The 26,405-nt window shown below is 48.1% G+C and overlaps 2 protein-coding genes across 8 annotated transcripts in view; one reads left to right on the top strand and one right to left on the bottom strand.

The window, feature by feature from the left end:
• Window positions 1–2,569, top strand: part of myoz2a (myozenin 2a) — a 189,265-nt gene extending 186,696 nt beyond the window's left edge. The window contains exon 7 of the transcript XR_013966012.1: window positions 2,488–2,569. The gene's annotated coding sequence lies outside the window, so the exon portion shown is untranslated. The remainder of the gene's footprint in view (window positions 1–2,487) is intronic.
• Window positions 1–23,779, bottom strand: part of kdm6ba (lysine (K)-specific demethylase 6B, a) — a 36,015-nt gene extending 12,236 nt beyond the window's left edge. For 2 of the 7 annotated variants that reach the window (XR_013966008.1, XM_080792452.1), the window contains exons 1-17: window positions 23,678–23,779; window positions 20,354–20,504; window positions 20,002–20,125; window positions 19,109–19,180; window positions 18,392–18,695; window positions 17,415–17,495; window positions 16,782–16,979; window positions 16,140–16,319; window positions 14,863–15,558; window positions 13,977–14,360; window positions 12,886–13,272; window positions 5,400–8,506; window positions 4,312–4,438; window positions 3,680–3,785; window positions 2,884–3,089; window positions 331–434; window positions 107–175 (exon numbers count right to left, since the gene is read on the bottom strand). Coding sequence is in view for 6 of the 7 variants with exons in the window: in XM_080792452.1 (XP_080648578.1) it covers window positions 107–175; window positions 331–434; window positions 2,884–3,089; window positions 3,680–3,785; window positions 4,312–4,438; window positions 5,400–8,506; window positions 12,886–13,272; window positions 13,977–14,360; window positions 14,863–15,558; window positions 16,140–16,319; window positions 16,782–16,979; window positions 17,415–17,495; window positions 18,392–18,695; window positions 19,109–19,180; window positions 20,002–20,120 (6,140 nt within the window). In the remaining variant the exon portion in view is untranslated. The remainder of the gene's footprint in view (window positions 1–106; window positions 176–330; window positions 435–2,883; window positions 3,090–3,679; window positions 3,786–4,311; window positions 4,439–5,399; window positions 8,507–12,885; window positions 13,273–13,976; window positions 14,361–14,862; window positions 15,559–16,139; window positions 16,320–16,781; window positions 16,980–17,414; window positions 17,496–18,391; window positions 18,696–19,108; window positions 19,181–20,001; window positions 20,126–20,353; window positions 20,505–23,677) is intronic. The other 5 variants (XM_080792455.1, XM_080792453.1, XM_080792454.1 and 2 more) reach the window with 5 other exon arrangements.
• Between the last annotated feature and the right edge of the window lie 2,626 nt (window positions 23,780–26,405).

Below are 26,405 nucleotides of genomic sequence, written 5' to 3'. Positions count from 1 at the left end.
AAATGGAATAAAAAATAATAATAAAAAAATAAGTTTAGGGATAAGGCGTAAAGTACTGACAGAATTAGTTATGTCTCACACATCATTTCTTTATGTAACGGCTTACCTCTTGGGATCAGACAGGTCGATGTTGGTGCCAAACTTAATGATCTTCCCCACTTGTTTCTGTTCACCACTGAGAGAGGGAAGGAAGTCAGAGACTCAGAGAGTGCAGTGCTTGGAACACGTATATTATTTCATATTAATGTTAAATCCATATTATAAAACAGGTCGTTTCGAGGAAGCAGTACTTTTTTCCCCCTCACAGTTTTAACCCTGTGTTGTTGTTACCTGCTGCTGTCCTTGGGGCCGTCCTTGTCAGAAGTGCTGGGTGCTTTCTTGTCCTTGTCCTTCTCCTCTTCATCATCATCTTCATCGTCACTAGGTTTATCCTCCTGAACACACACACACACACACACACACACACACACACACACACACACACACATCATGGCACGTTACTCAGCTGCTGAACATCAAACTGTTCCTCCAAGGTCTCGCACACGCCGGCCCGATGGCAAAGATAGCACACCTACAACAAGCTCCCAACATGATGCGCTGAGAACCTAATCTAATGATGTGTTGTACGAGGTCATGTATAGGGCATACGTGGTAAAAATATACAAGCTCTGCTAAAAAAATATATTGTGAAAATGTGTGTAATCTTTGAATGTATATGTATTTTTAAAGCGAACAATTTAATCTCAAATCTTTGCTTCTGGGGTCCCTGGAACAAAATATTTTGAGATGGGGGGGGGGGGGGGGTCGGCAAATACATATAATGTTGGGGGTCCTTGACATGAACCACTGCTATATCAGCATAGGTTTTTCACGAAAGACATTTGTAGAATCGGCCTCAGGTCCATGGAGATCTCTGTCTTTTAATGTTTTCTATTGATTCAGTTTGAGATGGCGCTATACTACTGCCTATCACTGTCCGTGTCTATCTAGGACAGGGGTTCCCAAACTTTTTTGGACCAGGTACCCCTTTTGGGGTAGATATTTTTCCAGGTACCCTCTCATCCTCGCAACACGGATAACAATATATTTACAACCACAAGCAGTGTTTCCTGCAGGAAAAAGCTTTGGCATGGTGCTGGGCACAAGCCGCAATTTTGATTAATTAATTAATTAATTTGATTCATTAATTAATAAGATTAATACATTAAGATTAATTTGTATTATTGCTCTTGTATTGCTATTGGAGACACTGGGGGGGACACTGGGGGACACTGGGCAGGCACTGAGGAGGCACTGGGGAGACACTGGGGAGGCACTCAGGGGCACACTGGGGAGGCACTCGGGGGGCACACTGGGGAGGCACTGGGGAGGCACTGGGGAGACACTGGGGAGGCACTGGGGAGGCACTGGGAAGGCACTCAGGGGGACACTGTCTAAATGTAGACGTCTAAATGTATACGTCTAAATGTAGACGTCTAAATGTAAGTTTGGGAACCACTGCTTTAAACACTTTAGCACTTTATGAACATTAACAAAATAGATGGGTCCCCCCTGGAACTCCCTCAGGTACCCCTGGGGGTCCCCGGACATCACTTTGGGAACCACTGGTCTAAATGTATACAGACGTCTAAATGTAGACGTCTAAATGTAGACGTCTAAATGTAAGTTTGGGAACCACTGCTTTAAACACTTTAGCACTTTATGAACATGAACAAAATAGATGGGTCCCCCCTGGAACTCCCTCAGGTACCCCTGGGGGTCCCCGGACATCACTTTGGGAACCACTGGTCTAAATGTATACAGACGTCTAAATGTAGACGTCTAAATGTAGACGTCTAAATGTAAGTTTGGGAACCACTGCTTTAAACACTTTAGCACTTTATGAACATGAACAAAATAGATGGGTCCCCCCTGGAACTCCCTCAGGTACCCCTGGGGGTCCCCGGACCCCACTTTGGGAACCACTGGTCTAAATGTATACAGACGTCTAAATGTAGACGTCTAAATGTAGACGTCTAAATGTGTACGTCTTCTCTTATGGGGGTCCCTGGCATATCTTTTCAAATGGGGGTCCACGGGCTAAGTAGTGTCAATTTGGGGGTCCTTGACATGAAAAAGTTTGGGAACCACTGCTTTAAACACTTTAGCACTTTATGAACATGAACAAAATAGATGGGTCCCCCCTGGAACTCCCTCAGGTACCCCTGGGGGTCCCCGGACCCCACTTTGGGAACCACTGATCTAGGAGATAAACAGAGATAAAAATGCTTGGTCCGTCAGTAAAAAGGTTCCCCCTCGTTGACTTGAACAATAGCGAAAATCTTAAAAAAAAACTGTTTAAGTGCCAGGGACGTTATCCAGTCTTATTGCCGTCTTTGTAATGGATGCCACGGGCGTTAAGACGTCTTGATTTTAAAAAAATCTTAAAAAATATATATATTTTTATTTTCATCCATATTTTGAAAATTCCTCTAATCTGGTGTACAGGTGATGACATGCACATTACATGCATAATAGAATTACAAATTCTTTCTTTCTTTATAATGGGCACTCAGAGCCTAAACTGGTGACCACCAGGTGGCGCTGAAGGAGTACAGCCTTTTAATCCCAGATAAAAACAAGCTTTATTTACGACCGATTCCGGTCGCGTCCCTGGTCGTGGTTCAAGAATAAATCATGCCTCGGTGGTCCGCGATCCTCCGGCGATAGGATTGCTTATCCGTGAGCTAACTTCTGGTTAAGGCCTGGGGTCATTTGTGCCCCTTGAAGGAAGCACCTCGCTTTAAAATTACCCGTGGCACATGAATGGACAGAGACTGAAACAATCGTGCCAGTCAATGTGGTCATAATGGGTCAAATTGCGGGCGTGCATGGCTGGTTTACCTGGAGGCTCTCCTGGAAGCTGGAGGCCTGGTACTGGGCGTACTTGGCGATGGTGGTGTGGGAGCGGCTGCTCTCGCACGGCCAGGCCTGACTGGTCCCCGTGGGGTCCCAGTTCTCGTCCGCCGGCTGCTGCACCTGCGTCCTGACCTCCACCGACTGCTCTGCGTTGGCGTCCACCAGGGACTTGGTGGAGAACAGGCCCAGATCTGTGCACACACAACGACCAAAAGAGACGTCAGAGGTCTGATGGAGGGGAAAGGAACTGGTCGGAATAACGTGTTCCTTCCACGCGCTATGTCCGGCCCGGGGAAATTCCCCCCCCTGTCAGGTGAAAAGAAGCAGCTTGGAAGGAAGCATGAGGTCAGTCCACTGTCCCCCCCCCCCCAGGTTGGCAGAGGAAGTGTAGCGCCCAGGATTACCTTAGATAATTGACACTGGGCGAAAAAATGGGTTGCAAAATCGTGGGATAAAAATTAAGGCTAAAAAAAGAAAGAAAAGAAAATAGTTAAAATATGTAAATAATCATGATAAAAAGAGAAGGACCCGGCCACACAAGGTTAAAAAATGAGGAATGCCTTTATTAAATTAAAAGGCAACTGCCAACATGTTTCGACCTAACAGGTCTTCATCAGGGCAAGAATTGCCTTTTAATTTAATAAAGGCGTTCCTCATTTTTTAACCTTGTGTGCCCAGATGATATCATTATCACATCCTGCTACCTCCATTGAGCACCTGGTTAGTTCCTCTTTCTTCTATGTAAATAATCAGTTTCTGAGTGCATGGTTGGTAGACGTACTGAGTCTCAGCGAGCCGGCCAGGCCTCTGATGACGGTCACAGCGTTGTTGGGGTCGGTGCAGAACTGCAGCAGCACGGGGGAGAAGGCGTCTCTCTTGCTCTCCAACTGCAGAAGAAAGCATGTTTTTATAACCACATTTTGGTGATATTTGACCATGTTTTTTAAATGTATATTCATGTAATTTTTTGTAGCTTGTAGATCGGCTATTTTCGCTATGAAGGTGCGCCTTGACTTGCACCAGATTTTGAAGACCACTACACTAAACCACCACAAGAGGGCAGAATGTGCCCATATAATAGTGGCATAATTTGGGTCGTTTTCAAGTCATGGGGCTGGTGTGCATCTTCCAAATCAAATAGTATGAAAATGACTAACCCAATCTGTGCCAGGAACGTTTGGTTACGTTTTAAGCAGTAAAACCCCCTGTGCCAAGACGTAAAGTTTATGTTATTTTTTTGTAATTGTGCACGCGATGTGCACATGGATGAGCCCACGGTTATTTATTCTTTAATTTGTCCTGTCTCTGGCACCTGGCCAGCGTTTCTATTGTGGACAGGAGCAGAATGGAGTTGTGAGGTGATGTGACTTACATAGATGCTGGGTGTGGGAGGGTTGAGGTGAAGTGACTTACATAGATGCTGGGTGTGGGAGGGATGAGTTTCTCCCTGGCAAGGGGCAGCTCTGTGCTCTTCTCAGGCTTGACAGAGAAAGCTGGGAGCAGGAAGGACTCTTTGAACTTCCCTTTCAACCTCGAACCCCTGAAACAACAGAAGAATGCATCATGTCAGGTGGACAGTGGACACCACACACACACACACACACACACACACACACACACACACACACAAACTGACCATGTCAGTGGGAACGCTAAACATTCCCTGGAGTCCAGACTAAAGACACATATGATATATTCTCTCTGGTCTTTTAAACAAACAAATGCCCCACTGCTGCTCAAAAAATGTGACTTTTATAATGTGTATATTCTTTCTGAAATTCTCCTTTTTGAACAGTGTTGTTATATGCTGTGCAGCACTTTGGTTAACCCTGGTTGTTTTTAAATGTGCTCTATAAATACAATTTACTTGACTATTGTGTGTTTACAGAACTAAACCAAACCACAGAGCATATGTACATTATGTATCCTATGTATTGCATCGTTTATAGGTGGATATGAAATCTATCTTGCATTTTATTAGCTGTCACTTTCAACCGTGATATATATACAGGTATCATATTCTTTTGCGTCAGTTTTTTTAATCACAATATTTCTTTCCTGACCTTTTTCAATTTCACCTCACTTTAATGGTGGCTGCGCCCTCTGTGTCACATACACCTCTGTGTCTCATATAGCAACATATTTGTATATTTTCTTTTGTAAGAATTTTAAGGTTTTCATAAAACCTTAGTTTTGGCTTTAGGAGGCATCGGTTCTAAATGGGTTAATAAAAACACAAAGCATGAACCATGCAAAACTAAACTCAATACAAAAAGTTCGGAAACGTAACTTCGGTTATTTCTCCCCTTTAATGTTACCAATTGGTATTGTATTTTATATCGTTTTTATCGTTACAACGAGGTACTCTCCCTCAGTAATAAGGAAAACACATATTGGCCATTTTTACACTTAATTTTTTTGCACTCAGTGTTAGGGAACTCCGATCCTTACAAGCTATACCTCGCACTTTTTGTGCCGAGTTTACAATAACTCCTACTTACTTGCAGGCCCTGATGATGTCCTTGGCGTCGTTCTTGATGTTTATCTCCTCCAGTGGGATTCTCTTCTCCTCCACCTCGGAGGCGATGAACGTCTCCCGGTCGCCGCTCTCCACCTTGATCAGGCGAATCTTCAGCTCCTTGGGCGGGCCGTCCGACAGCGCCTTCAGCTTCATGAAGTCCGTGGAGACCAGCGAGGACCCGGGTGACTCCTTGTCATGTTTTCCTCCAGAGGTTTTGGAGGCCCATTCGGCATGCTCCCCGTCACTGGTGGACCCGGCGGTGCCGGGCGCCTCCTTTCGCTTCCTTTTCTCCGAGTCCGAGCGAGCGCCGTCCTTCTCTCGCACCTCCTTGAACTGGAGGTCGAGGTCGCCGAGGACCCTGCGGTCTTTCTTCTCCTTGTGGCTCTTGCCCTCCTTATGCCGCTTGTGGCTGGAGCCCGAGGAGTTGGAGGAGGAAGAAGAGAAGGTGGAACTGTCTTCCCTCTTTTCCCTGTGCTTTTTCTTTCTCTCCTTCCTCTCTTCGTGCTTCTTGCTGCTGCTGTGGCCGTGGCCGTGCTTTCTCCTCTGGTCCTTCTCCCTATCTCTGTCTCTCTCTCGTTCCTTCCCTCTCTCCGTCTCGTGTCTGTCCTGCTGCCTGATGTGGGCTTTGGAGTCGCACGTAGAGCTCTTGTCGGAGAGCTGACTGAGGTTGATCTCGCAGATTCTGCCCAGCTCTGCAAGGGAAGACTCCGAGATGGTGGTCAGCTTCTGTTCCTCCTTCATCTCCATCTGATTAGGCTCTATGGAGGGGATGTGTTCTTCTTTAACGAACCCTAGCAGTCTCTCGGTTTCTCTATTGTCCCTCCAGATGTCAGCCTCCTCCAACTTCACCGCCTTGTGCTCCCAGATGTCAGATTCCTCTACCTTCACTATCTTGTCCTCCAACACAGGAGAGGGAGAAGGCTTCTGAGGCGGAAGAGCCGGACTGAATCCCGGGTGACCGGTGGAGTCAGAGGTGGGAGAGGTGCTTTGCTGCTGGCGGCAGATGTCGGGACCCAACGAGAGGGATGAGGAATATTTGACCCCGAGCAGTGCCGAGGCAGGGGGTCTTCCAAAAGGCCCGCCTCTGTAAGCGTACTTCTGGCTCTCCGGAATCAAAGTCTGGGACTTGAATATGCTGCTCATTCCCGTCTGGTGCAGGTGGGGTCTTTGAGGCGGCGGGGAGCAGGAGGGGGTCTCTGAATAGTATTCGTCCTCCTCTTCGTCGGCTTCGCTCTTAGCCAGATCGGTGAGGCCGTAGAGCTTGGCCAGGTCACAGTGGCGGTAGTTGGTGTTGGCGGACCCCATGCCCGTCTCCATGCAGTGTCGGGGGTTGATGTGGATGTTAGGAGAGACTTTGAGGCAGTCGTCGTCGTCCTCGTTGAGGGACGACGTCCGGCTGCAAGGGGACGCCAGGGAGCCCTGGCGGCTGAGCACGGGAGGGCTAGCGTGGGGATTGGATCCAAACTCCTCCTGGTTCGGCTGGTGCTTGGGCGCCGCGATGAGGTCCGGGGCACACAGGTAGCTCTTGACGGGCGCGATGCTGGGGGGGAACGCGTCGAGGGACCCCTTGGCGCAATACATCTCCTCTTCTTTCTTGATGGACTCGTCCAGCATGGCCATGATGTTGGCCAGACCGTCGGGGAGCAGCGTCGACATCTCCGACGGTTCCTCCTCAAACTGAGCGCTGTCAGACTCACCGCTGCGGCTGCAGCCCAGGCTGCTCAGCCCGCCGCCGGGCATCCGCTGGTGGTGGAGGAGCGGTGGGCTCGGCAGCGAGTCTCTCGGGAAAGCCTGGTACAACTTTGGGGGTTCCCTCAGCGCCGGTGGTGGGAGAGCGCCGAGACTCCCCGGGGGTGTGTGCCGCGGGCCGCAATCGTCTCTATCCCCACGTTTGGAAGGCGACGGTGCGTTTTGCATTGCGTGGGGCCTGTTGTGGGCCTGGGTGGCGTACGCCTGCTGGTTCATCCCTGAGGTGTGGTGTGTGGATGGCGGGCTCTGGGTCACCGGCGTGCTGCCGACGTTGCCCCACATCTCTCTCTGCCTCTGCTTCTCTCTGGCGTACTCCGTCTGGGGCGTGAGAGGGGGCGGGCGCAACCTCTCCACGGGGGCGGCGAGGGCGGGGCCCGGAGGACACGGCGGTGCGCCGCCGCGGCTCAACCAGGGGTAAGGCGGCGAGGCCTGGGCAGAGGCGGCGGGCGGCGGGGCTGAAGTAGTAGTGCAGACGGAGGAGAGGCGAGGGGGAGGTGGGGAGGTGAGCGACAGGTCGCCAGAGAGCAGTCTCTCCAGACTCTCGATAGCGGTCTGCTCCTTGCCTTTAGGACTGCTCAGCTCCTCCTTCACCCTCCTCTCCATCCACCGCCTCCTCTCCTCCTCTTTCCTCTCCCATTTCTCCTTTTCCTCCTTTTTCCGCTCCTCCTCTTGCCTCTCCCACTCTCTCCTCTTGCGGTCCGCCTCCTGCTTTTCCCACTCTCTCCTCTTCTCCTCCTCTTGCCTCTCCCACTCTCTCCTCTTGCGGTCCGCCTCCTGCTTTTCCCACTCTCTCCTCTTCTCCTCCTCTTGCCTCTCCCACTCTCTCCTCTTGCGGTCCGCCTCCTGCTTTTCCCACTCTCTCCTCTTCTCCTCCTCTTGCCTCTCCCACTCTCTCCTCTTGCGGTCCGCCTCCTGCTTTTCCCACTCTCTCCTCTTCTCCGCCTCCTGTTTCTCCCACTCTCTCCTCTTCTTCTCCTCCTCCTGCTTCTCCCACTCCCTCCTCTTCCACTCCGCCTCCTGCTCTCTCTTCTTCCGCTCCTGCTCCATCTCCAGTTCCTTCTTCTTGCGCTGCTCCTCCTCCTCCTGCTGCTGCTGCTGCTGCTGTCGTTCCCACTCCCTGCGCCTCCTCCTCTCCTCCTCCCTGCGTTTCCGCTCCTCCTCCTGCTCTCGCTCCCTCTTCCTCCTCTCCTCGGCCTGCATGTGGCCCTCGAGCTCGGCGTCCAGTTTGTCCAGCGCGTCCACTGTGGCCTGCTGGGAGATGGGAGCCGCGGGGCCGGGGGGCGGCTGGCCGCGGGAGGCGGGCTGGGCTGAGGAGGATCCGGCCTGGTGGTGGTAGGGCTGTCACGGTCAGGACAGGTACAGTTCAACCATTAATTGTCAGACAAATACTTGTGAATGACAATAATTCAATTGGGGTTTTGGGGCATTTTAACGTTGAGACTTAAAATAAATGCAAATAGTTGCATTTCTGCTCTCCTTTGAGGCTTTGAAAACAAAAATTGCACCAGGCAGATATGACTAATAGCTTAATTATATATTGTAGGTACCAATAATCTAAATAAATAACTATGGTCACATATAGTTTTGTTTTATTGTGTTACATGTCCAGATTTAAGTTTTCTGTTAATAGTATGTTTATCACTCATTCTTGAGATGAGGGACAAAAGTGGAAAAAACATGTCCCACACATAAGAGCCTTATTTTATGTAAAAAATAAATTAATTCATAAAAATAAAAGCACTTGCAAAGTTAAGTGTAATACAGTTGTGTATTATTATGCCCTTAATTTCATTATAATTGTTTTCATATTCCATCTGAATTAGTTAAAAGCAGGCCCTGTACCCAAAAAGGCCTGTATTTAGCCTGTCCCCAGCAAGTGGCCACAATTTCAAACTGCCAAAAAAGTGTCTAATACTGTCACAATCACATAAATATACATACTAAATTAAAGTAGATTGTCAACAACATAGCAAATAATATACACAGTTAATTTTAATTTATATTTTCTATTAAATATCTCATATCAAATGTTCGTCCCACGTCTCCGTCAACTCCGTCAGGTTTTTTTAAAAGTCTTAAATTAATCAGAAAATATTGTCGACAGATTTAGCCTGAAGACTCCTTTTCCAAGTCCCATTTATATTTGTTGCAACAGTGGAGTACCTGGTCTGACAAGCATTCAATTGTTTGATATTTTAAACAAACAATGTTGATAACAATGTGGTCACAGCTTTTACATGTCAACTCCGTCAGGACATTATTATGATCTTTGTTAAGAATTCCAAAATAATGTTTATTATTTTAGTTTAGGGGTTAGGTTTAGCTAACAAAATTAAGCAAAAACAAAATGGCTACATTGTACTAAAGAGGGTTAAGATGAAAACAAATGCCATTTTGTCAACTCCGTCAGACGTCAACTCCGTCAGATTTTGTGTCTGACGGAGTTGACGTGTATCTGACGGAGTTGACAAAAGTGTTCCTAAAACAATAAAATTATTGTTTTTGAATAATGGGCAGTATTCTAATTTGGCACACAGTTAGAGCATGCCTTAAGGAACATTTTTGGCTATGGGGCCATCACAGATTTGTCTCGTGGTGACCATGGCAGCCATATTACAAAAGAGCCGCCACCTGATGTTATTTTACAATAACTCAAGTTCTACACCACCTAGGATCTTGATTCTGGTGACTAAGACCTCATTTTCAAGGATGAGGGATACAGTGGTACAATTTAGACTTTCCCTGTGACCATGGCAGCCATTTTTCAAAATGGCCGCCACCTGCTGTTATTTTACAATAACTCAAGTTCTACACCACCTAGGATCTTGATTCTGGTGACTAATCATACATTTTCAAGGATGTGGGGTACATTGGTAATATTTAGATTTGTCCTGTGACCATAGCAGCCATTTTTTTTTCAAAATGGCCGCCACCTGCTGTTATTTTACAATAACTCAAGTTTTAGACCACCTAGGATCTTGATTTTGGCGACTAATCATACATTTTAAAAGATGAGAAATACAGTGGTACTATTTAGATTTGTCCTGTGACCATGGCAGCCATTGTTTTTCAAAATGACCACCAACCTGCTGTTATTTTACCAATAACTCAAGTTTTAGACCACCAAGGATCTTGATTCTGGCGACTAATCATTACATTTTCAAGGATGAACTTTCTCTGGGAGAGGTAAGGGCTTATTTCAGGTGCAGGTTGAGTTTCTACTGACAGGACATTAAAAGGAGGTGGGCTTTCTGGCCTTTGACTTGCCCCTTTCAGGTACAGATGCACAGTTTGACTTCACTGGCCACTGCAGGGAACTGTGGGGGAGAAACTTTGGTCTCTTGACACCCCGATTAGGTTCAGGGTTTTTTTTGGTGGAGACTTGCCTTTCATGACATCTTTGCTGCAGCAGTTGATCTCCTTACTGCCAGTGGTGGCACACTCTGGGTCTCTGGGGCATTGTATCTTGGTGGCCTCCTGCCAGTGTTTCTCCATCCTTCTCCTGAGCTCTGTGTTCTGGGGCTCTGTTATAGTCAACTTACATTGTCTTGGCTGGAGATTGCTTTCCTGCAGGGTCCAGCCCAGTCTTGTGCAGATGGCTGCTGGCCCACCTAGAGGCCCCAACCTCACTTCTTCGGTTGGTGTGATTAGGTGGGGTGGTCTTCCCCAATCAGGATGAGGGGTTTGACCCTTTCAAACGGCAGTCTGGCCAAGTGTCTGTATTTAGTTGTGAGTTTAGATACAGGATACGATTGCTCACCCAGCCCCAGGTGACATGAGGTGAAGGCTCCTTTGATTTGGTAACATTGCTTTGGTTGATATGCTGGGGACACAGAGAAAGACACTGATGCCTTCAGTGTCTGCACATCCTGCCTGATGGTCCTGAAGCCAAATCTTCTGTCTTCAGTCTTTCCCTCACTGTTCACTGCTCACTGTTCACCTCACCGAATTTAGCCCAAGGAGTTTGACCCCTAGTTTGGCCATAGACCCCCTAGTTTGGCCATAGCCACTTGCCCAAAGGTGCCGACATGTGCTGACCTCATCACATCTGTGATGATGGCTATGGCCGTTTTTAGCCAACGTAGTGTTTTTTGTGCAAAACTAATGCTTGGAATGGATCCAGAATCATGAAAAGCCCCTAGTTTGACATGCCACATGCTACTTAAAGCATAATGAAATTTAGAACATTTAGCCTTATATTGGTTGTTGATGGTACCCAACTTTCAGCAGCTGTCAAACATGCCCCTAGGGTGGTCAAATAGAAACCAATGTGGGATATGTTAGTAGACACCTTTACAAACATTGGTGAAGAAAATTCTTGGTAAGAAATGTATTCACAGATTTTATATTATTCTGATAATATTCCCTGAGTAAATTGGTAAAATAATAGCAGGTCCACCATTTTTGAAAATGTCTACCATCCATGGTCACAGGATAAATCTAAATAGTACAACTGTATTCCTCACCCTTGAAAATGTATGATTAGTCACCAGAATCAAGATCCTAGGTGGTGTAGAACTTGAGTTATTGGGAAATAACAGAAAGTTGGCGGCCATTTTGAAAAATGTCTACCATGGTCACAGGACAAATCTAAATAGTACCAATGTATCCCACATCCTTGAAAATGTATGATTAGTCACCAGAATCAAGATCCTAGGTGGTGTAGAACTTGAGTTATTGGGAAATAACAGAAAGTTGGCGGCCATTTTGAAAAATGGCTGCCATGTTCACAGGGCAAATCTAAATAGTACCACTGTATTCCTCATCCTTGAAAATGTGGGATTAGTCACCAGAATCAAGATCCTAGGTGGTCTAGAACCTAAATCAGTTAAACTTGTCAACTCCGTCAGATGTTCGTCAACTCCGTCAGACGTTCGTCCCGTGATGTTTTTGTTAATTTCCAAAGAAATAGAAAATTTGCTGTCAAATCTTTTGTGCTTATGTATTGAAACACCAACTGAAATTATACGTAATGATGATTTTTTTTTTTTTTTACATGGTTTTCATGTTATAATATTGAAAATAAAGGTTGAAATGACTGTTTTGAGAAATTGGATATTTCATAATAGTGTGATATTGGAACAAAATAATATTAAAAGATTTGTATTACTTAACTTGATTACTGAAAGCCATTATAAGATAACTGAGGACTTTATATTATTGTTGAAATGATAAAATTCAATTAAAAGGGATTTTAGTGTGTCTGACGGAGTTGACATGAATCAGGTATTAAGTGCATAAATGTCCCATTTTAGAAAGAAATGTTATGCGAAAAACCTGTTCCTTCTCAAGATTGGTAGTTGAGACCTGTGTCTACAAATACATCTATTTGATTTGAATGTATCTTAAAAAAAAAAAAAATCCAGTTTGAAAAAGGTTTTGTCCCTTATCTCAAGAATGGGTGATATATATATTAAGTTTTATGTTATGTATCATTATAGGTTTAATTGACCGATTTGTTTGTAGTTTATTTTAGTGTTTCCTGGACATCAATCCTTTCATGCTAATGTGCAGCCAATGAGGTAAAAATGTCAATTTCTTTTATATTTTGTGTGCTTTACATGTTGTTATACTGTACGTCGTTAGCCTAAGGGTATATTTGCACATTGTCAATACATTCATTACAGATGGACCTAATAAAGTAGTCAATCCAATAATTGCGATGATCTGCAAATAATCACCGTCAGGCGATTGTGTAACAACTGCGACAGGCTTACCTGGTGTCCCGATCTGGACAGCAAGGTGGCGGCGCTGGGCGCCTGCGAGGCCGAGACCACGCTGGCGCGATGAGATGCCGCCGCCGTCAGCGTGGGACAACACGTGCTGGCGAGAGGCCTGGCCGCCGCCGGGAGAGGGTTGGCCACTCGACTGGTCGTGATCACGCTCTCCCCCGCCCTCTGGTGGTGGCCTGAGGAGAACAAGGAACTGAGCGGTGCGGGAGGCGGTCGCTCGCTGGCGGCCGCCGCCCGGCCGTAGTGCGACGACGACGTCCTGGGAAACGACTGGCCGGACGCGGCGGGGTTGGCGCCGGGTCCGGGCAGCTGCTGAGGTTTTGCCGGTGCCAGTCGGGGAGGAGGGTGGTTGGCAGTGCCCGCCGCAGCTCCCTGGTAGGAGGAGGGGTGCGAGAGTTAATCCCACGATCTAATCCATGTAGTCATTTATTTAAAAAACTCTATCTGAATGTTTTCGCATTGGACTCGTTACACACACTTTGTGTAGTCACATGTTACCGCTCAAGAATTACTTACTACACTCGAAAAAGTGATGGCTAGAATAATGAGAATATCAGTGAGATCATGGACAGCTAGTTAACTACCTGATAGAATAATAATGAGAGAATATCAGTGAGATCACGGACAGCTAGTTAACTACCTGATAGAATAATGAGAATATCAGTGAGATCATGGACAGCTAGTTAACTACCTGATGGAATAATGAGAATATCAGTGAGATCATGGACAGCTAGTTAACTACCTGATGGAATAATGAGAATATCAGTGAGATCATGGACAGCTAGTTAACTACCTGATGGAATAATGAGAATATCAGTGAGATCATGGACAGCTAGTTAACTACCTGATGGAATAATGAGAATATCAGTGAGATCATGGACAGCTAGTTAACTACCTGATGGAATAATGAGAATATCAGTGAGATCATGGACAGCTAGTTAACTACCTGATGGAATAATGAGAATATCAGTGAGAACATGGACAGCTAGTTAACTACCTGATGGAATAATGAGAATATCAGTGAGATCATGGACAGCTAGTTAACTACCTGATAGCCGTGTTAATTAGTTAACTACCTGATAGCCGTGCTGCAGCAGGGCATCCAGCTGAGACGTGGGGGCAACGGAGGACACTCTCTGCCAGCTGTCTTTGTTGAGAAGGGCGCTGTTCACCGAGCAGCCAAGAGGGGGTGCTACGGTCACAGTGGAGACTCCAGTCTTAGCCCCGCTGTCGCCGTGGCTGCTGGCATAGCGGTTGACGGTGCACGGAGCCTGGGAGGCAGGGAGGTTGGGGGTGATAACAGGGGTACGGGTGGGGTTCACTGGGACCAGCGGGGGGCTGACCTGGTGGTGGTGGTGGTGGTGCTGGGAGTGGGCATGCAGGGCCCGGCTCTCTGCAACCTGATTCTGGCTCTGCTGGCCCTGAGGTAGCAGCCCTGGATGTCTGTAGAGGCCTGGCTCCTGTTTGGGGGAAAACGAGACCACACGTCTTCAGTGCAACAAATTCAATCACTGCAACATTCTGCTGTATATAATGATAATCCATGAACACAGTGTTTACAAGTGAGCTGGTTAGTGGAGTGAGCTGGTTAGTGGAGTGAGCTGGATAGTGGAGTGAGCTGGTTAGTGGAGTGAGCTGGTTAGTGCAGTGAGCTGGTTAGTGGAGTGAGCTGGTTAGTGGAGTGAGCTGGATAGTGGAGTGAGCTGGTTAGTTGAGTTAGCTGGTTAGTGGAGTGAGCTGGTTAGTGGAGTGAGCTGGTTAGTGGAGTGAGCTGGTTAGTTGAGTTAGCTGGTTAGTGGAGTGAGCTGGTTAGTGCAGTGAGCTGGTTAGTGGAGTGAGCTGGTTAGTGGAGTGAGCTGGTTAGTGCAGTGAGCTGGTTAGTGGAGTGAGCTGGTTAGTGGAGTGAGCTGGCTAGTGGCTAGTGGAGTGAGCTGGTTAGTAGAGTGCTGTGTCTGTACTCACCAGGCAGTGAGCACTGGGTCTGCCGCCAGGGAGTCTCCAGGTCACATGGGAGCTGCTGTGCTGTTGTTGAGGTACTGCGGTGTTGCTGGCAGGAGGGGGAGGAGGAGGAGGGCCCTGGTGCCCCAGCCCTGGGTGAGGAGGAGGGCCCTGGTGCCCCAGCCCTGGGTGAGGAGGAGGGCCCTGGTGCCCCAGCCCTGGGTGAGGCTGGAAGTGGCTGCTGTAAGGCACACCGCTGCTGCTGGCAGCAGGGGAGTTTGCTGGTGATGACTGGGGGCGCGGGTGTTGCTCCCTGGTCGGAGTAGACGGAGGAGGGTGACAGGGACTCGCTTGGCTGCTGCCCCGAAACCCGCCGGAAGATGCAGGAGGAGGAGGTGGAGGTGGTCCCCGTTGGAGAGGAGCGCCACGGAGCTGCTCCGAGGCCGCCGGGAGGCGAGCCGAGGCTGGGCTGGGTTTGGAGGAGCCGCCACCGCCGAAGTGGTGGGCGTACGAGGAGGAGGAGGAGGAGGAGGAGGGGTTCGGGGATTGCTGGTTTGCAGCCTGAGGTTGGAAGGCAGCCTTGTGGGACAGGGGGGCACCGCCACATCCCTGTGTGTAGCCGCCGCTGACGCCGCCTCCGGGAGAGGAGGTGGGCGACGACGTGGAGGTGGGGGGGGAGGACTTGTGGGTGTAGCCGCTCATGCCTTGTTTGGTGGGGTCCTGAGAGGGGAGAGAAAACAGGTGTCAAGTTTCATAATTGCGTTATGCATTGCCAGAATCCACTTTGTTTGTGTAGGTCTATGTGCTAAAAGAGTGACTTTGAGACGTGTTTCACTAGTAAGTATGTGATTTAATATTTATTATTATTTTCTAATAAAAAGAGAGCAACTATTGATGATATCTAGCCAATGGTAGATCACTGCCAAAGTGTAATTTTGCTTAAAAAATCCTGAAAATAAAATTTCATCCCCAGCAAATGTAACGTTGCTACGCGAAACAGGGCTCTCCCTCGTAAAATAGGTCTAGTATCTCAATGGGATTTCAGCTGTATAAATAATAACGGTAAATAAAAACAAGAAGAAAGTAATCAACTAATGTACAGAACAAAGTATTAGCTATCGCTTGGGGGTAACGAACACCTTTCCAAGACAAACTCAGTAAACTGGACAAGAATTGGCACTTTACTCCCCCCCATCTACACAAAGCCGATCTACGAGAGCTTGTACACCTTGTAGATCCCAGAATGTGGCTGACGGGGCTCAGAAGGATAACCTCATCAATGTGTTTCAGCATTGTCTTACGGTGCAGACCTGGAACTCCTGTGGCACTAGGTTCTTGCGGTCGGCCGTCTGCGGGGCCCAGGAAGGGTTGGCCTTTTGAAGAGGGTTCCAGAAGGCTGGTTTAGGAGCGGGATAATGCAGCTGCTGAGGTCCGGGAGCCTGGCCCGGGGCAGGGAAGCGCTGCAGCCCTGGGTGTGGTACCTGGACCGTGGAGAAAGAACACTGGACTTAGCTACTGTAGGGTCTCAAGAGACCACACACACACACATGTCCCATTTGTTTCTCAATGCTGATCTTTTGGACTGACTGTCCATTGTCCTGTTACTGACACTGTTACTTGCAAGTGATCAGATCGTATTTGTGTATCCAGACGATGGCCTAAAGTAGCCCATCTACAAGCTCACAACGCGTGTATTTTCGTCATGTGACAAAGAATAAATCAGGCTTCCGTGTATCCAGACAGGGACACGTCGTTAGAAATCAGATAATGATTCACAAAAAAAATCTGTTTAGATGTTTGTTAATCAATCGGATTCCAATCTGGATAGGCCACGAAACGGATTTGCCTGTACTTAAAACGAGTTAATCTGCGTTACTCGTTACGCATTTGAAAACGTGTGTGATCCAAAAGTCTGTCTGGAGAGGAGAGAGAGCGTTCCTGACCTGATCGGAGCTCCTCTTCCTCTTGCTGGGGCTGGGGCAGTCTTCGGGGCCGGGGCGGGACGGCGGCGGGGGGTGCAGCGAGGGCGTCGGTGTGTGCTGGATGACCGAGTGCTCTCCCAGTGGAGGCGCCGGCCTCTTCAGCTGACCAATGAGCATCTTCCCCTGGTAACTGCCCCTCTGCTGCTGCTGCTGCTGCTGCTGGAAGTGGAAAGACAGGTGTGAGACGTTGAGTTCTAGATAATCAACAATTTAATGTAAAAATAATGATTTGATCATTTCGTGTATGTCGCCTGTGAAACGTTTCAACGATTTTTTTTTTAACAGAAACAACTAAGAGTCGTGAAAATAACAGATGTACAAGCCCACGACGTGTGCTTGTAGGTAGATCGGCTATTTTCCCATGACACCGTTGCGCGATGAAGTATGAAAAAAAGAAACACGCTTCTTGATTCTTTGATGAATCGAATATGAATCAAAATAATTATTGCTTCGAAAATGATGGCTAGTTTGCAGCCCTGAAACGAACCTGTGAGCTCAGCCGCCGTAGCAGGAGTGACACAATCAGCATGGTAATACCTTCGTTTGTATGCGTGGCGGTGAAACATGAGCTTAGCCAATTAGTGAAGGCTTTACCTGTTGCACCTGAGCCCACATCTCCTCCCCTAGTGATGGGGCACCTCTGGGGGGGTGCTGCTGTTCCTGGGGACCCCCGAACTGAGGCAGACACGGAGCGAGGGGAAGACGAGGGAAATGAGAACAGAAGAACGCAGAGTGAGTGACAAGAACAATACAAAAAAGGTTAATTGCACTTTACCGCAGGTTAAAGCAACGAGCCACAAGAGGCTGTGGATCACCGTGGAGATTGTAACAGCGAATGGTAAATAAAAATGGTAAATGATAAAATGGTATATGGTGTAGAGCGCTTTTATCCAAAGCCCTTAACATAGGTGCATTACATTCACACACACACACACACACACACACACACATACTCCGATGGTGGAGGAAACCATGCACCTGAACATCAGCAATTAGGGGTCTTGCTCAAGGACACCTCGACACCAACTCTAGGGGGAGCCCGGGATCGAACTGGGAACCTTGTGGTTCCCCATGTCCACCCGCTCTACCGGCCACTCTACCCCTGAGCCACTGCTGGGTTGGTACCAGCTCAGTGGTCTCGTGGTCAGAGCGTCCACCCTGATATTGGGAGGTGAGGGTCCAAAGGATCCCCAGTCGAGTCAAAACCAAATTAAAGAATGCTACCCAAAGCCTTCCTGCTTGGTACTCTACATCATGACACATACTAGCGTCATGTCCAATGGGATGGACATATACATATATATATATAGTAGCCTCATATGTCAGCAATTAATTTGTATATTTCGGTTATTTGTCATGTCTGCGTGCAATTTGTGATTACGAAGTCTAAAAACCAAACAGAAATCAAAATTGTATACATTTAGTTGTAAAAACTAAATCGTAAACCGCAATTATTTGTGCGACAATAATCGGCAACGTAAATGTGTAATCATGGCGGCCCTACTCGAGCAACGGGAGTCTCGTTCTCTCGAGGGCAACAAAAACATCGACGGCACTTCTTCAGCTCTCACCTTCAGCAGGCTGTGGCCGTGTCTGCTCGGGGGCAGCTGGTGGGAGCCGCTGCCCGCGTAGCCGCCGCTGTGGAGGCGGAGTGCGTGTTCGTTGGGCAGCGCCATGGGCAGCGAGGGTCCTTGAGGCGGCGGGTGGGACTCGTACAGCTGGCCCTGCTGCTGCTGCTCCCACCTCTGGTGGTGGACCGGGGGAGGATGGGGGTGGTGGGGGGGCGGCGGGGGTCTCAGCTGGTCCCTGGGCAGGCCCGAGAGCATGACCGGAGGGAGGTCCGGCTTCTCGGCACCTCCTCGCATTTGCATGGGTCTGGATGGGTTCGAAGAAAGACGAGATTTTGTTCAGATTTAAGCCTTTAAGGCAAGGATTTTTAAAGGTTTGTATTTATTTATTTATTATTAGCTGAGAGATAATCTCATCGAGACCATTCAATGCAGCCAGTATGGACATTTACACATACTGCCTATACCGCGAGTAGGCGACTAGGAAATGCGCAAGTGAAATTACTGCTGCCGAAGCGAAAACCATTGTGAAACCGACTTACATGGCCGGTTAAGATTGGGTTCAGGGTTAGGGTTAGATTTAGCCATTACGGGTTAGTAATGGCCGGCCACGTCAGACAATGGCTGCATTGAATGGTGTTGATAACGGCTTGATGAGATAACATCCAGAACCGCTCCCTCGTTTCAGTGATTCACAAATGGATTCACAAATGGACTTACCCATTATTAACAAATCTACTGGGATGGTTCAGAGGTAGGTGGGAGATGACCTGGCTCATTCCAGGTGGACACCTGGACAAGAAACAGAACACACACACACACACACCATTTAGTTGAAACATTTATCCCTTTCATTCACCCAGCAGCAGTGTAAATTGTGCACCAATACATTAACACTCTAGATTTGAGTGTGTTGTGCTCACAGTACCAGACGCCAAATATAGCTTATACATTATATACCAAATTGGTACACAGGTACCAATTGACACAAACACACACACACACCCCGTGTACCACGCTATTTAATCCATGTTCTCCCCCTGCGTAATACGCTAAACCCACTATTTGTTTTACGTGTTTAATTCACCGTTTTGTAATAATTTAAAAGAAATAGCGGCTTTGTCGCAGACCTGGTGACGAGGTGGACGCGTTATGACGGCGTAACCGGAAATCAACCAACCGCCAGCTTACAGGGACTTCTGGGAAACTGAGTCCAATGCAAAGTGAACGAGGGTGTGTAGTAATACCAGTTAAATTATAAATTAATAATGAATTTATTATGCGAAAACGCACCCAGGGCAAAGTTGACGGGTAAGGGCTAGTTAATATAAAGCCGTCAAAGTGTTAACCACTGTCACTTTCAAAGATGTTCCACAGTAATCGGCAATCGCTTGTAGCTATTTTGGAAGAAAAATAAATTGCATCTCGTACAGCCAAGCAGGGCAGTAATTTATGACAAAACTAAAAGTTGAAATGTGGAGATACACAGCTTATGCCTCACAGCGATGACAGAGAGAGAGAGAGAGAGAGAGAGTGAGTTCATTTGAAGTCATATTGGACCCTCCGCCACAACAGTCGGAGGTGTGAATATGCTTCCATGACGGGACACGTACCTGGGCGGCGGGGGCCAGGCGCGGCCCATCGTAGGGGCCCATTGTACCCTGCTGGGTGCGTCCAGAGGGAAAGACTCCCGTGTGCCGCGGACGCCAAACTGCTCCACCGCGTGATGCATCCAGCCTGCAGGGGACGGAGGAGACAGAGATGGAAACATTTACTCGTTTAAGCACACACTCTTGTACATCTGCTATTTTTAAAAATCTTAAAAAGGTGTGGGGAACTACTGCGTTAAGAAGGCTGTGTGTGTGTGTGTGTGTGTGTGTGTGTGTGTGTGTGTGTGTGTGTGTGTGTGTCAGGCTGTCAGCGTTAGGGCAGCTTAGACGAGTGTAGCGTCGCTCCAGTACTCACCAGCCTAGCTGTCTGTGTGTGTGTGTGTGTGTGTGTGTGTGCTGTGAAGCCCTCCACTGCAGGACAGAGGAGGCCTCACTACACCGACACACCGTCTGCAACCCTTTGAAGTCTTCAGCACCAAGGAGGACCCGGAAAGCCTGTCCACAGGCTGGACAAGAGAGGAGAGAGGAGAGAGAGAGAGGGTTAAGAGCAAAGAAGACCGAAGAGAACCAAGGGAGGCCGAGCGAGAAAGACGGAGATGGAGAAAAGTACAATACATGCCCAGGCAGTGGGTTCTCCATTATATGGGCTGGCTGGAGACTGCAGAGAGGGGGAGGCTCCAACTTTGCAGCTACACTGTCTGCAACGTTACGGGTGTCAATTTAACCACTCTCAACCTGGCATCACGTTTGGCTATTTCTTACACGATACGATATTTGGATCCCCATTGGCTGCCTTCCACCACAGTAGCGGTAACTCTGCCTGGAGTCCACTCCACACACAACAACAAAGACAAGTCCAGTGCTTCAGTCAGTTGAAGGTAGAAAGGCTCAACAGGGACAACTTGAAGCAGAGAGAAGCAGTCAGTTGAAGGTAGAAGGGCTCAACAGGGACAACGTGAAGCAGAGATAATAATACCTGGGCACTTCAGGAGAGACTATACACAAATTAAACATACCGGAGCACTCGATTAGACCGTCTGCACATATTCATTATTTTGTGAGGGTGACTCTGAGGAAGTCGTCAGTCACAACATAATAAATACGTGCATACGTCTCTCCTGAAGTGCCCATTTATTATTCTAATTGATTTGCGTTGATTCACATTCACAGTCAAAACATAGCAGGTCTAGAAGCTCACAACACAATGTGTACACGTGTTGTGAGCTTGCAGATCGGCTTTTGCCGCATTTCGTCCTTCACCGAAGCATATACTGGGCTTCAGTTATATTATCCGAGTGCAAAACGGGTCGGATCCATTTCTACACGGAACGTACAGAGAGACAGTGTGTGAAGACCTCCATATGGCTCAGAATTTTCCCAGTCTGTGACCATAATGCGGGGAAAACTGAATTCTGCACACACTTAGGTCAGTGTTCATTTTGTTGACTAAGACTAAAGACTAAGTCGACAAAGGTTTTGTGTGTGTGTGTGTGTGTGTGTGTGTGTGTGTGTGTCTTATCTCTCTCTGGCTTTGTGGCTGTGGAACTGGGAACCATTGTGTGGCTGCTGTGTGCTCTGTCAGTCAGTAGAGGGCGGCATTGTGCCAACGTGCCACTAGCTACAGTGATCATTAGGCAGTCGGCGCCATATGGCCAGGTTCACAAGACAGAGGCCAGGATACTGTAAAGCAAATTCATACCATAGACCTCCAACACAACAAGACACACAGAGAGAGAACTGGACACCTGCCAAGAGTATGTGTGTGTGTGTGTGTGTGTGTGTGTGTGTGTGTGTGTGTGTGTGTGTGTGTGTGTGCGACACGTTCATGGTTCAATAGCGCTGCAGTGCATGCTGCCAAGTGTGTAAGCTGCACGTTCGTGTGAATCGAGAGTTAAGTGTGCTGCGTTAGCGTGTACGAGAGATCGAACGTGCCTGCAATGATGCGTGTGTGTGTGTGTATGTGTGTGTGTGCGTCTATACGGAGACACGGGCTTTAATCTCATTATGCCAGGCTAGAGAGAGAGAGGGGGGAGGGGGAGGGGCAGGGGCGACAGACGGGCGACAGGATGGAGGGACAGATTAAGAAAAGGAGATGAGAGGTTGGAAGAGGACAGGGAGGAGGAGGGAGGCGAGCAGGAACGGTGCCATATCAAACGCCCACACACCTTCCACGCACGCACGCACGTGCACACACACACACACACACACACACGCACCCACCCGCACCCACACCCACACCCACACAGAGAACAGTCGGAGAAGGAGAACAAAAACAAACAGACCCACATAAAAGAGCGTGACAGATTTGTCCCTCTTACCCCTCCCTCCCTCTGATACACCTGACGCACACACAACACACAACCCACATGCAGAGAGACAGAAGGTGTCGGCTACAAAAAGCACCGCCCACATACCACCCTGTCTCCTCAGGACCTAAGCCTGGGACGCATTCCATTTCATCTGATGTCTCCTCAGGACCTAAGCCTGGGACGCATTCCATTTCATCCGATGTCTCCTCAGGACCTAAGCCTGGGATGCATTCCATTTCATCTGATGTCTCCTCAGGACTAAGCCTGGGACGCTTACCAGTTCATCTGATGTCTCCTCAGGACCTAAGCCTGGGATGCATTCCATTTCATCTGATGTCTCCTCAGGACTAAGCCTGGGACGCTTACCAGTTCATCTGATGTCTCCTCAGGACCTAAGCCTGGGATGCATTCCATTTCATCTGATGTCTCCTCAGGACTAAGCCTGGGACGCGTTCCATTTCATCTGATGTTTCCAATACAAAGTGACGCCGAAAATAACAGAAAACGGAATAAAAGGTTGGGTTTTTCTTATATCACACAGAGAACACAGACTAGGCTTTCCTCCGAGGTGGAAAGACTCGTAACGCCAGATTACTGAGGACTCAAACTAGTGGGAAAAGAATATCTACAAGCTCACAACGTGGGTGGAGGTTCATTTTTCTTTTTTAATATATTTATATATGTTTGAATTCCATTAAATATTTAATTTAACATTAAGGAATCCGAATGAAAGAAAAGGGATATTTACTATAGCGACCTATAATAAAAAAATGGAACCTGACCCACTGTTTGGGGAAACATGGCTCTGCGATGATATCAGATCTACAAGCTCTAGATCTGCTCTTCTGGGTGTGAGACACCGCCACGCGACCCAATATAAATCAGGTGTCACCCCCCCCTCCCCTCCCCCCCTCCCCTCCCCTCCCCCTCCCCTCCCCACACACACACACACACACACACTCAGGTTCCCTGACTGGCTATTTAAAGCTGCGTATAGGGCTATTTTCGGAGCATTCCAGACTTACAGCACATTGGCATTAGATAGAAATACCGTGGCTGTGTGTGTGTGTGTGTGTGTGTGTGTCCTTCCTGTTCGAAGGGATTGCTGTGGTACACACACCCACCCACCCACCCACCCACACACACACACACTACTGCTGTGTGTAGATAGGCTGGTGGGGGGGAGGGGGGAGTGGTGTTTAACTGTCAGGAAGGACAGTTACAGTGTTTCTCAAGACACGCTGGCAACTTTGCGTTGCAGGCGTACATGCAACCGACGCACGCAGGCGCGCACATGCAACCGACGCACGCAGGCACACACACACACACACACACACACACACACACACACACACACACACAGTAATTACCTTTCAGAATAGCACCAAGTTATCGATTCACAGTTTGCGTGGAGTCTCAGCTTGGGCTGTCGATCATGTCTCGGGGGCCTCCTCAACCCTGTGGAGGAGAGACACGACAAAGATGTCTGCTTAGAACGATCGGAACGCTGTCGAGGGACCACACACACTTCTGGTTCCACAACACCTCTCATCATGTCGAGGGACCACACACTTCTGGTTCCACAACACCTCTCATCATGCCAACACTGGAGGGACCACACACTTCTGGTTCCACAACACCTCTCATCATGCCAACGCTGTAACCCCCCCCCCACCACCACCACCAGTGTATGCCTGCCTATACTAGATTGTCATGTTTTTGAATTGAGATGTTTTTATTTCAAACCTACAGCACGTTCCCCCAAATTTAAAATGTATTTACCGATGTTCGCGAAAACCATGTACCATCCAGTTACACGTTAACCCATTTTGACCTGAGATCAGATTCTTAAAAATGTCTTCTACATCTCCTGACAGTTTTCTGAAAAAGCTATGTTTCTATGTCAGTCGATTTTTCAGAAATAGCAGACCTACAAAGCGCTATGAGCTTGTAGATCTGCTATTTTTCCAATAGCTAAAGCATAACATAATGCTAACAGCAAAAGGGGTTCCCGCCCCAACATGGGTTAAGAGAACCCCCCCCCCCCACCCCACGTTCACAATGGAAGGATTTTCATTTCAGCCTTCTACTCATCCGTACTTCCATAAGTTCGGACACATTGAGATACCACGCCCCCCCTGTGTGTGTGTACAGACAGGGGTCTGTGATACAATGGGAGCAAGAGGAGGTCTCTCACACACACACACACACACACACACACACAGTGGTGAGACTGACTGCACTGGCTCTCTAACAGCACAGGAGCTACATAAACAAGGCTGATCCCATTCTCACAGGAAGGCCCGGGCGCACTAAAGTCAACTATCACACGTGAAACTGTGGCGAAGAGGAGGTTGGAGAGAGAGAGAGAGAGAGAGAGAGAGAGAGAGAGAGAGAGAGAGAGAGAGAGAGAGAGCGAGGGCACCGTTCTGTTTACACGTCTCTTTCATTGCAGTCGTTTTCATTGCTTTATTTCACACTTGCTTTGGCAACGTAAGCGTTTCTCATGTAAACAAACTGCCGTATATGAAGCAACTTGAACTGAAGTGAATTGAGAGAGAGAGAGAGAGAGAGAGAGAGAGAGAGAGAGAGAGAGAGAGAGAGAGAGAGAGAGAGGAGGCATATAGAGAGACGAGAGAGTGGGACAGAGAGAGAGAGAGAGAGAGAGAGAGAGAGAGAGCAGTGACGGTTGAGTGCAAATGGGGACACAGAGCAGGGTTGTAATTACTACTTTTATGGAGGGCGTGTGTTTATGTGTCTGTTGTTGTGACCAAACAGGAGTCTATTCCAGGCCCGACTATCACATTGCTGCCTGCCTGGCTGGGCTGCCTGCCCTGCACACGACAAACCTTTTCATTTCACGGACCCCCCTCCTCCAGGTTACTATGACGGAACCCCCGCTATTCTGAGAGTGTGAAAATGGAACCAAATGGGCGGGTCCATTTGGTTTGGAAACAGTGCTCTCTCTAAAGGTAGTCAGTCCAGTACAAGAGACACTGTGTAACGCTCTGCAACCAGATAGCATGAAGCAGGACCAGAGATAGTGTTGCACTGGCACCCATGAATGCTACATGCTAGCTCCGGTTGCTACTCTGGCAGATAACGAAGTGATGAAATGTGGTTATGTGAGCTGTGCGCTCATGCACCGAGGTCTGTCTGTGTGTGTGTGTGTGTGTGTGTGTGTACGCACTTGTACGTGCGCACCTGTGTAACATGAGCTATTCGGGCAGAAGTCTTTTGGGGGAACCCCCGTTGAGTCAGTGTGTTGGAACAGGGCTTACCTCAACCCCTTCAGTTACAGTCAGGTGACCGGGGGCGTTTTTATTTATTGGGTCTTTGTGACGCCACTTGTGACGCCAGTGGAATTTTAAACGTAGGCGGCGTATGTATATTTCTGCGTGCCGTGACACACACAAACACACACACACACACACACACACACAGGGTGCGATGATGACAAACGCTGCCCCGACGTCAGGGGAAGTTTATACGGCTGAAGAAAAGGAATCGGCGGTTTGGAGAGAAATTTAGTCTGCACATTTTGGTTCCGTTACCTTCTGGTATAGACTTGCTTCAACTGTTATAAACCTTCTGAGCACCACATTTTGTAGACCAAAGCCAAATGTTTTGACTTTGTCACAGCAGGTATGAAACATGCCAGATTGTGGGCCATTTTCGGCTTTTGGGGTTAAAAACATCATTCATAAAATTGCCGCCGTAAACTGTTGCTCTACTCCCCTAACTATACTGTACTCGTTCTACAACAGAGACCGGGCTGTGGAGTTGGCATCTTCCAGAAGGGTTTGGTGATATCATCAAAGTCCCCATGAACTTTCCCCATGAAAGACTCCCCACACACACACACACACACACACACCTGAACCCATAAAATATTGTACACCACATCGCTCATTTTGTCGTTTACAGAAAAACAGGTGACACACTTCTACACTATCGCGTCTGAAATCCCCTGCGATGGTAGCAGCCTCTCCCCCCCTCCAATTGAACCCCCCCCCCCGCCTGTCTGACACCTAACATCAAAAGAACCTCACCTAACTACGGCCTCGTTTCCCCGGCAACAGCACCGAGGCGTTGGGA

Source organism: Protomyctophum bolini (assembly GCF_963924005.1).
Source record: "Protomyctophum bolini genome assembly, chromosome: 20".
NCBI lineage: Eukaryota > Metazoa > Chordata > Actinopteri > Myctophiformes > Myctophidae > Protomyctophum > Protomyctophum bolini.
Note: the sequence above shows the minus strand (reverse complement) of the source record. Positions and strands in the feature narration are given on the sequence as shown.